The sequence below is a fragment of the Diospyros lotus genome, unplaced genomic scaffold (genome assembly GCF_014633365.1).
Source record: "Diospyros lotus cultivar Yz01 unplaced genomic scaffold, ASM1463336v1 superscaf2, whole genome shotgun sequence".
Classification (NCBI taxonomy): Eukaryota; Viridiplantae; Streptophyta; class Magnoliopsida; order Ericales; family Ebenaceae; genus Diospyros; species Diospyros lotus.
The window spans coordinates 264,625-276,160 of NW_026267105.1; the positions used below are offsets into that span (position 1 = coordinate 264,625).

The following is an 11,536-nucleotide window of genomic DNA, read 5'->3' on the forward strand; positions in this document are numbered from 1 at the left end:
TGATCCTATATTATACCAACATCTGTTCTGATTCTTCGGACATCCTGAGGTTACGTATGTAGGCCTCTTAACGTCGCTGTATGCTGGGACCCCTTCGCTTTATAGTTCTAAATACTCCTCCTTAAATGGCATAGTAAAAAAGTTAGAACAATGAAGGAAATCAGCCGGTAACATTTTATATATAAAAAATGGAACCTCAGAGGCTTTACGCGACGGAGTTGTAGTAAATTCAGAAAATGTTAAACGTGTATCAGATCACGTTCCTAAACATTTGAACCCTCTAAATAATGAACAATTAGGTTATTATCTAGCAGGATTAATAGACGGGGATGGTCATTTTAGTAAAGCTCAACAATTAGTTATAACTTTTAGTTCTCCAGATGCATTTCTAGCCTATTACTTGAAAGGAAGATTAGGTTACGGTAATGTAAGAAAAGTAAAGGACAAAAACGCATACCTTTTAATTGTATCTAATGAAAAGGGTATGTTAAATATAATTAACTTGATAAATGGTAAATTAAGAACAGAACACAGATTTAACCAAGTAGTTAATAATGTATTAAGTCATACTAAGTATGCAGATCAAAATATTCATTTTACTATAGATTCAAGTAAAAATTTTGATAACCACTGATTAGCAGGTTTTTCTGATGCGGATGCTAGTTTTCAAATAAAAATTATTAGACGTATTACCAGAAATAAACCGGAAATAAGATTAAATTTTCAAATAGATCAAAAAAGTGATTTATTGTTAAATATAATAAAAGAATACTTAGGTGGAAACATTGCATATAGGAAGTCTCAAGATACCTATTATTATGGTTCTACTAATTTCGGTTCTGCTAAAAGGGTTATAGAATATTTTGATCGATATCACTTACAATCTAGAAAGCATATAAGCTATTTAAGATGAAGAAAGGTATATAGATTAATACAAGACAAACAACACTTAACAGATAAAGGGCTATCCAAAATACTAATAATTAAATCTTTAATAAATCGTCATGAAGAAAATACTACAACTTAAGATAAAGTCCTAACAAGATATAAAAGTTTTTGAGTATTAATGAGAAAAGACTGTTATAATACACAGCTATTCCTTTAGTCAAAATATTGTTACATTTTAATTATCCAGGTTTTGGTATAATAAGTACTACAATCTCTGCCAACTCTAACAAAAGCGTGTTCGGATACCTTGGTATGGTTTACGCCATGTGCTCTATCGGTATTTTAGGTTTTGTAGTTTGAAGTCACCACATGTATACTGTAGGTCTTGATGTGGATACAAGAGCGTATTTCACAGCAGCAACATTAATTATTGCAGTTCCTACAGGTATTAAAATATTTTCTTGATTAGCAACTTGTTATGGTGGTTCTTTACACTTTATACCATCATTACTTTTTGCATTAGGTTTTGTATTCATGTTTACTATAGGGGGGCTTTCAGGTGTTGTTCTTGCGAACGCGTCACTTGATATTGCCTTCCACGATACTTACTACGTAGTTGCTCATTTCCACTACGTTTTAAGTATGGGTGCTGTATTTGCCTTATTCAGTGGATGATACTTCTGAATTCCTAAAATTTTAGGTTAGATTATAACTTACTTTACTCTAAAGCTCATTTCTGAGTTTTATTCACTGGGGTTAATTTAACTTTCTTCCCTCAACATTTCTTAGGATTACAAGGTATGCCACGTAGAATTAGTGATTATCCTGATGCTTTTACAGGTTGAAACTTTATTAGTAGTATTGGTTCACTAATCTCTGTAGCTGCTACAGCATTATTCTTACATATTGTATACTTACAACTTGTTAAAGGTAAAGCTATCTTTGGATACCCTTGAGCCGTTCCTCAACTATTTAGTGATTACTTAAGAATACTTAAAGATAAATGTGCTCCAGGATTAGAGTGAGCATTAAGTAATCCACCTAAACCTCATGCATTTACTAGTTTACCATTACAAAGTAGTACAATCCTATCTTCTATTATTGCCGCAATTAGCTCTTTATTTATCGGTTTCAAACGAATTTTTATGTGATGCACCTAGAGCGTGAGGATTATATTTCCAAGATAGTGCTAGCCCACAAATGGAAGCTTTAATCGAATTACATGATAATATTATGTACTACTTAGTTGCTATTTTATTTAGTGTTGGTTGAATACAAGGAGCTATTATAAAAAATTTTGATAGTGCTAAATCACCTATAAGTAACAAATACCTTAACCACGGTACATTAATAGAATTAATTTGAACTATTACTCCTGCCTTAATCTTAGTGTTAATCGCTTTCCCTTCTTTCAAACTATTATACTTAATGGATGAAGTTACTGATCCTTCATTATCTGTGTTAGCAGAAGGGCATCAATGATACTGAAGTTATGAATATCCAGATTTCCTAAATAGTGATGGAGATTTTGTTGAGTTTGATTCTTACTTAGTACCTGAATCTGATTTAGAAGAAGGGCGTTAAGAATGTTAGAAGTGGATAACAGAGTTATTCTTCCTGAAATTACACATACTAGATTTATTCTGACTGCAGCAGATGTTATCCACTCTTTTGCCATACCCGCATTAGGAGTAAAATGTGATGCATACCCAGGTAGATTAAATCAATTCTCTGTTTTAATTAACAGATTAGGAACATTCTATGGTCAATGTTCAGAAATTTGTGGTATACTACATTCTAGTATGCCAATTGTAGTTGAATCAGTTTCACTAGAAAAATTCTTATCATGATTACAAGAACAATAATAAAAACAGAAAAAAACTAGCAGTAAGCGTCCTTATGGGACTTCTGCTCCTTTTCAACTTTTCGTCTGCTATACGGAAATTACTAGTAATGCGATAAATAAAATATTACTAGTTATAAAAGGGTCTCACAATGGTAAAGCGTATGACTCTTAATCATTCTCATAAGGGTTCAATTCCCTTAGACCTCAAAATCTAAGATGAAATTCAAATCCTGTTAGAGAAGATTTGTATAACCTGTAGATTGGTGGTAATAACAATAAACATGTTATGAAAACAGTTCCCTTGTGTTTAAATTACATGCGGCAAAACAGTATAACATATCCCAGTAGATAAATGTTTTTTATAGCTGGAAGATTGCAAGATAGACTTATATTTCTACAGCAATCGGGGGAGAAGATTCATTTAGGATTTACCTATTATTATTAAAGCCCCCACAAAAAAAATAATGAGATTATTAAAAAGTCATCCAATTTTAAGATTAGCGAATTCTTACTTAGTAAAAAAAAATTCAATTTTATCCAACTAGCCCTCTTATTTTTTTTTGAGTTATTTATAAATAACGTCAAAAAAAATAAGGGCTTGTCCCACAGCAGGGTTGAAAAAAAAAAGAACATATCTATGTTCTTTTTTCTTAGATTTATATTTACAACAAGTCAAAAACAGGACTAAATTAAAAGATGAGATTTATATATTAAAAAGTGAGGCAAGGGTAAAAGATGGTAAATTTAAATTTCATTCTTGGTTAAATAACACAAAGAAAGTAGAGTATGTTGAATACTCTAACCAGACAATCAATATGTAAACTTCCATTAAAACAACCATTACTCCTAAAAAAACAATGTTCAGGACAAATTCTTAACATCAAGAAACCGTTTCTTCCTTTTTCGGACAGATGATACGCCAAAAGGCACAGATCTCCTTATCCTGGTTTTTTACTTCTCCACAAAACTTATACCCTGCCTTTTCCACCACCTTTTGATTTGATTTATTATCCATCTTAATTTCAGCACACAACCGCTCAGTTGCCTTATGTTTCTCCTGGCTATCGAGGGAGATTTCCTCAACAAGGATGGTTGTATTTTCACGGGGCAGACCCCACCAAACGGACAAAAATGCCTTCAGGAACTCTGTGGCGTATCCATGACCCCAGTACTCCTTTTTGAACACATAATGCACTCTAGGCCATTGCTTGTCCATTTTAAGGACCAATCCCTCACCGATAAGTTCTCCCTCCCTTTCATCTGAGTTTTTGAGAAAGATTCCGACTCTTGTTTTGTCTTGTAATTCATTGAACCAATGTCGAGCTGTGTTCGTTTCGGGCATTGCGTCAAGGCCGTAACCACGCATAGGTTCAGGTTGCTTCAGGAGGAGGTGATAAGGTTCAAAATCCGACTCAAAGAGTGATCGAAAAAAAAGACGTTCAGAAGAAAACCTGGGGAGGTTTTGGTGAACTGGTTGAGTTGTCGAAACTTCGACAGAAGAAGGGGTTGAGGAAAGAGTAGTAGCCATTGTGGATGATGTGGGGAGTGGTGTGGTATGGTAAGTGGAAGGGTGGTTTTTTATTTTTTTTCGACGTAATTTCTATGAAATTACTAGAAAAAAAAATTAGAAGTGTGTGGATAAAAGCGGTTGGCGAAAGGATGGTTGGTGGACGGTATGTTTGTAGTATGGGATGCCTTGGTGGGGTGGTGAAAACGAAATAGTCGGGGAGAAAAGGGTGGTACTTATACTTTAAAACGCCAAGCACATACCCACTGTGCCAAGCAGGCAACAATGCAGCCAAGTAGACGAATCTCCCAATAACTGAAATGAGTAGAAGTCATCTGAACAACATAAGATAAAACTGAAACCTTCTATAGGTGGATTACTATGTGACTCACATCCATCGGTTATCCGGCAATACAGACACGTCATCCATCGGTTATCCGGGAATACAGACACGTCATCCATTCGGAAAAAAGATAAGCTTGTATGATTTGATTGGTGAGACCTTATCACGCACAGCAATTGGCGATCTAGGAGAACGGACGTCTTAACGTCTTGGCTAAAGATAAGGTCGCAACCTCCAAATGGTGGAAAGTTATGTGACCCCAGAGCCAAGGGATGAAGGATTATATCCATATTCCCTTACTCGGGAATATCGTAGATATAGTATACTTGAGAGTTTTTCTCAAATAAGTGTAATTTATCTAGGTCATGATTTAGATGACCTTAGTCTTCAAGTGATTAAATCAAATTTAGAAGATATACATAATGAATTTACAAGAACAGAAAGCTGACTTATTATTCAAGAAATGAATGATATATTAAGACGATTTGTCTTCGAAAGTAGAGAATTGAATATTAAACCTCCAAAAAGGTTTAGAAAATCCTACTCACATTAGGGTATAGGGCTAGCTAAGTATGGTCGATGTTTGTAGGTATATATTTAACTAGTTTACTTTTATTTACACTTGTGTCACTTCTAGAGGTTAATTAGGAACCTCAAAAAAAACCATTACTTATTGTTGGAATCCTTTGTTCTAGTTGGGGAAGTTTCATAGTAATGGGTATTAAAAGGGGTCAAAAATGATAAAACTTAATAGTAATGTGTTGGATATAAATGTCTATATACTAATACATATAAACAATAACAGGAAATTTATAAAAGATTTTACGGTTTATAACAGATTCGTAAAATAGTAATAAAAGGGGTCAAAAAAGATAAAACTTAATAGTAATGTGTTGGATATAAATGTCTATATACTAATACATATAAACAATAACAGGAAATTTATAAAAGATTTTACGGTTTATAACAGATTCGTAAAATAGTAATAAAAGCAGTATAATTGTTAACATAATTTATTAAATAGAAATAAGATTAAAAAATAAAAAAAAAAATAAATGAGATTATTAAAAAGTCATCCAATTTTAGATTAGCGAATTCTTACTTAGTAGATTCACCACAACCTTTAAATTTAAGTTACATGTGAAATTTTGGTTCTTTATTAGCCTTTTGTTTAATTATACAAATTGTTACTGGTGTAACTTTAGCAATGCATTACAACCCTAGTGTAGCAGAAGCATTTAATAGTGTAGAGCATATTATGCGTGATGTAAACAACGGGTGATTAATACGTTATTTACATAGTAACACTGCTTCAGCATTTTTCTTCATAGTTTACTTACACATAGGTAGAGGTATGTACTATGGATCTTACAGAGCACCTAGAACTCTAGTATGAACTATTGGTACTGTTATCTTTATCTTAATGATGGCTACAGCTTTCTTGGATACGTCTTGCCATACGGGCAAATGTCATTATGAGGTGCAACAGTTATTACTAACCTTATGAGTGCTATACCTTGAGTAGGTCAAGATATTGTTGAGTCAAATAATTTTACAGAAAACTACACTACAGTTTATTGCTTATCTAGTTTACTACCTACGATAGGTACTGTTAGTGCTAACGCATTAAAAAAAGGAAATAAAAATGTTAGATGTAACAAAAAAGAATATTTATCCATACCTCCTTCTTTTCTGTCTTTTTTAGCAGGATTGATAGACGGAGACGGTTACATACAAATAACAAAAACAACTAAAGGATTTATAGCCATTAAGCTAGTTATATCTATTCATTTAAAGGATATTTCAACTTTAGAGTATATACGTTCCGTTCTAAATTTAGGTAAGATTACTATATATAAAGATAATAAAAGTCCAACTTGTAAATTGATTATTAACAAAACTGATTTACAAGAAATTCTGTTCCCATTATTATTACACCATAACATATTTTTTTTAACTGAAACAAGAAATAACCAATTTAACACTGCTATGGTAATACTAGATAAAGACATAAAAAGGTTTGATCTTATACCAGATATAAATAATATGGTTAAAATATTTAACTTACCAGTAGATGCAGTAGATTATGTTAAATTAAGTTTCTTTAAAAATTGAATAGTTGGTTTTACAATGGCAGAAGGGTCATTTTTTATAAAAAGTAATAATGACGGTTGTTTTCAATTGAAACAAAGAATGCATCCTAGTTTATTTGAATCATTTAAATTAGTGTTTGATACAAGTAGAAAGATAGATATTGAAAAAAATATGTATAATCAGTTTTCTGTATCTTCCAAAGCTGACATACAAACTGTTATAAATTTCTTTTCTTTTTCAGGTTTACATTCTTTGATAGGACTTAAAGGTATTTCTTATATAAAATGATTAAATGATTTAAGAAATAGCAATCGTTATGGTAATCTTAATTTTCCTTCCAACAAATAATTACATTCTTTCATTTTTATTTTCTTTTATCTGTATTAATGGGCTCCTTTGAATGGTAACATTCAATAGGCAAATGGGGAGAATTGCAAGAACATCTATAAATAATAACCTCCGATTTATAGATTACTTGCAGCGAAGCTTGATTCGGTATTATAAATGGATCAAGAACGTTCAACGACTAATGAGTGAGTAATACCAACAATAAGCTCGACACGAGTACCCCACAACCAATCATTAAAAACTATAGTTAATGATGCTTGGTTGAAGACATAGTCTAAACACCAAATATATATAAAATTGGTGAAAATAGGGATTAAATGCCCTATTAAAACGATTAATATTCGTTTATATCGTCATTTGAGGAGGTTTCAGTGTTAACAATGCAACATTAAATAGATTCTTCTCATTACATTTCGTTTTACCTTTCGTATTAGCTGCTTTAGCACTAATGCACTTAATCGTTTTACACGATACAGCTGGATCAGGAAATCCTTTAGGTGTATCAGGAAACTACGAAAGAATATCTTTTGCTCCTTATTTCATATTTAAAGATCTTATTACAATATTTGCATTTATATTTGTATTATCTTTATTTGTGTTCTTTATGCCTAATGTATTAGGAGATAGTGAAAACTATGTTGTGGCAAACCCTATGCAAACTCCTGCAGCTATAGTGCCAGAATGATACCTTCTTCCTTTCTATGCTATATTAAGATCTATACCTAACAAATTATTAGGAGTTATAGCAATGTTCGCAGCTATTCTTATATTATTACTATTACCTATTACAGATGTAAGTAGATCAAGAGGTATGCAATTTAGACCTTTAAGTAAAGCAGCTTTCTTTGTATTTGTTGCTAATTTCTTAATCTTAATGCAATTAGGGGCTAAACACGTTGAGTCTCCATTTATTGAATTTGGTCAAATAAGTACCGTTTTATACTTCTTCTACTTTACTTTTGTAATGTATGGTGTTACTGTTGTTGAAAATACTTTTGTGGATTTAAGACACAAAAAATAGTTTCCGGCGAACTTTTTTTTAATATATCATGATATATTAAAAAAAAAGTAAGTCATACAAGACGACTTAAACCTGCAAAAATTTTATTTTTTTTTGCTGGAAAAACTTAACAGTTAAATAGAAAATAACGGTTAGACTACCGTTAACTTGTTATGAAAATGGTAAAATTTGTTATTTATAATCCCTTGTGGTGACTATCCCAAAAATAAATAGTACTGTTCTATAAACAGATCATTTTTGTCCTATTCTTATCTTTATTACAAGAACATTAGTAGGATAAAATCTATGTAATAACTCTCTCTAAATTTTTATAAAATAATGGTTATTTTACCGTTAACTTGTTATGAAAGGTAACACCTTACCAGATAGTATAACATATCCCAGTAGATAAATGTTTTTTATAGCTGGAAGATTGCAAGATAGACTTATATTTCTACAGCAATCGGGGGAGAAGATTCATTTAGGATTTACCTATTATTATTAAAGCCCCCATAAAAAAAGAAACTTTTTAAACAAAAAAAAGAAATTAGCTCAATTGGTAGAGCATCCGTTTTACACGCGGCAGGTTAAGTGTTCGAATCACTTATTTCTTATTACTTATTGATGGTAAGTAAATATATTTATAGAGATCTTAGCTTAATGGTAAAGCGTATGACTTTTAATCATTCTCATAAGGGCGCAAGGGATTTGTATAAATATTTTGTGTAGTGATACCTCTAATAACATTATTTAATCGCCTTTATAGCTCAATGGTAGAGCGGAATACTGTTAATATTTTGATAAATGTTCGATTCATTTTAAAGGCTTCCTCTATACAATTTTTCTCAGAATAATGTAAGGAAAATAGTTACTTCCTGTAGAATGTAAAAGGGGAGTTCGAATCTCTCTATTCTGATATGTTACTAAATTCATTAATATTATTACTTTTATCTAATGCTATTACATCAAGACGAGACAAATCTATCTTGTACTCTAGAGCAACGATTACAATCTTACTAATATCAGCTTTTATAGCTTATGATAATTTATCTCTTTTATTTTTAGCAAAAGGTATAGGAATATTCGGTGGGTTATTCCATACTACAGCTACTACAAATTTTTTCCACCTATTTATCTTTTTAATAACTAGCGTTATCTTATTGTTAACTTCATTTTACCCTAGAAAAGTTTGATTGAAAGAATATAGCAGCCCGACTAGACTTTTATTTACAAAATTAGTTTATTACGGAACCTTACTTTTAAATAAAATGGGAGAGCAGTTTAAAATAATAGAATACTCCTTAATTATCTTATTTATTGTTACAGGAAGTGTTTTTCTAATTTCTACTAGTGATTTAGTATCTATATTCCTGTCTATAGAATTACAAAGTTATGGACTGTATTTATTATCAACTATCTATAGAGATTCAGAACCCGCTACTTCAGGTGGTCTTATGTATTTTTTACTAGGGGGATTGTCATCTTGTTTTATACTATTAGGTACAGCGTTACTTTATGCAAATTCTGGTACCACAAACTTAGACAGCTTATATATTATAACTAGCATATCTAATGTAAGTAAAGACAACCTTACAGGGCTACTATATTGATATAAATCTTACTATATACACATAAGTTTACTATTTATAGCTGTAGGATTCTTATTTAAAGTTTCCGCTGCACCATTCCATTTTTGAAGTCCTGACGTTTATGACGCAATTCCTACTGTTGTTACAACTTTTGTAGCTATAATAGCCAAAATTTCTATTTTTATTTTCTTATTAGAATTAGTTCACTATACAAGTAAACCAATACTAGATCTAGATTTTTCTTGAACAAATAGCTTATTACTTAGCTCTCTTCTATCTTTAGTTATTGGAACAGTGGTAGGGCTAACACAGTCTAGAATAAAAAGACTTTTTGCGTTTAGTACAATATCACACGTAGGGTTTATATTATTAGGTTTAAGTATACACACTGTAGAATCAACACAAGCGTTTATGTTCTACTTAATTCAATATTCTATCTCAAATTTAAATGCTTTTATATTAATATTAACTATTGGTTACTCTCTTTATTGTTATGTAGATAATACAAATTCTACCAAAATTATTGGAAAAGAACAGGATAGTAATGAAAAACAAAAGGATAGTAATGAAAACAATGGTAATTTAACGGATGTTAATAATTCTCCTATTCAACTTATTGATCAGTTGAAAGGATATTACTACATAAATCCTGTTATAGCCTTAAGTTTAGGGATAACTTTATTCTCTTTTGCGGGAATACCACCTTTAATAGGGTTCTTTGGTAAACAGATGATTTTAAGTGCAGCAATTGATAACGGGTATATTTTTATGAGCTTAGTTGCTATATTAACAAGCGTTATAAGTGCTGTATATTATTTAGCTATAATAAAACAAATCTTTTTTGATAAACCAGATTACCTAGTAAACGATGAACTAAAAGATTTTAATGCAGATGGTTTAATAACTGAAAAAAATACTATCGTTAAAAAAGTGAATGTAAATATAAACAATATTGTTATATCAACCTCATTAAGTTTATCTATTTCAGTTATTACATTAGTAATAACATTATTTATTTTTATACCTGAAGAATTATTAAGTTTAGCTAATATATTAGCATTGATCATTTTTAATTTATAAATGACAAGTACAACTTTTTTCATTATTTTTATACCTATATTAGCTATTATATTATTAGCGGTTAATTTAATATTAGCACCCCATAATCCTTACCAAGAAAAAGATAGTGTTTTCGAATGTGGTTTCCACTCGTTCTTAGGTCAAAATAGGACACAATTTAGTGTTTCTTTTTTTATCTTTGGACTTCTTTTTCTTTTATTTGATTTAGAAATCTTACTTGTATACCCTTATAGTGTAAGTAGTTATACTAATGATATTTATGGTTTAGTTATTATGATGGTATTTTTTGTACTATTGACCTTAGGATTTATATTTGAATTAGGTAAAAATGCATTAACTATTGATAGTAGACAAACTTCTTCATATAATAATGTAGATACTACTACACCAGTTTCTTTTATTGCTAAGCCTTATAGCACACTTTAAGATAGCTGTGTATTATATATCAATAACTATCAAACAATGCATATTTTAGCAGGTTTTTATTAGATATACCTTAAGGGTCTGACAATGGTAAATCGTATGACTCTTAATCATTCTCATAAGGGTTCAACTCCCTTAGATCTTTAAAATATTACTAGTAATGTAATAAATAAAATACTAGTAATGTAATAAATAAAATATTACTAGTAATGTAATAAATAAAATATTATTAATGTAATAAATAAAATATTACTAGTAATGTAATAAATAAAATACTAGAACATTAGTAGGATAAAATCTATGTAATAACTCTCTCTAAATTTTTATAAAATAATGGTTATTTTACCGTTAACTTGTTATGAAAGGTAACACCTTACCAGATAGTATAACATATCCCAGTAAATAAATCGATATTAAC

The 11,536-nt window shown here is 30.6% G+C and overlaps 2 protein-coding genes, 1 non-coding gene and 1 pseudogene across 3 annotated transcripts; 3 read left to right on the plus strand and 1 right to left on the minus strand.

Annotated features, from left to right (window-relative positions):
* LOC127793301 (cytochrome c oxidase subunit 1-like) overlaps positions 1–2,039 on the plus strand; it is a 3,894-nt pseudogene extending 1,855 nt beyond the window's left edge.
* A 1,575-nt stretch (positions 2,040–3,614) lies between these two features.
* On the minus strand, positions 3,615–4,262 carry LOC127793302 (uncharacterized). The gene has a single exon (XM_052324149.1). The coding sequence runs from the start codon at positions 4,260–4,262 to the stop codon at positions 3,615–3,617; it is 648 nt and encodes a 215-aa protein (XP_052180109.1).
* A 4,520-nt stretch (positions 4,263–8,782) lies between these two features.
* On the plus strand, positions 8,783–8,853 carry TRNAN-GUU (transfer RNA asparagine (anticodon GUU)). Its single transcript has one exon. It is a non-coding gene; the product is annotated as a tRNA-Asn (tRNA).
* A 90-nt stretch (positions 8,854–8,943) lies between these two features.
* LOC127793303 (NADH-ubiquinone oxidoreductase chain 2) lies at positions 8,944–10,695 on the plus strand. The gene is given in 1 exon segment (XM_052324151.1): positions 8,944–10,695. A coding segment is annotated over 1 exon segment (1,752 nt).
* Positions 10,696–11,536: the final 841 nt, after the last annotated feature.

Bases quoted from the DNA above. Each gene is read 5' to 3' on its own strand.
- LOC127793302 (XM_052324149.1), bottom strand. From the start codon at position 4,262: ATGGCTACTACTCTTTCCTCAACCCCTTCTTCTGTCGAAGTTTCGACA.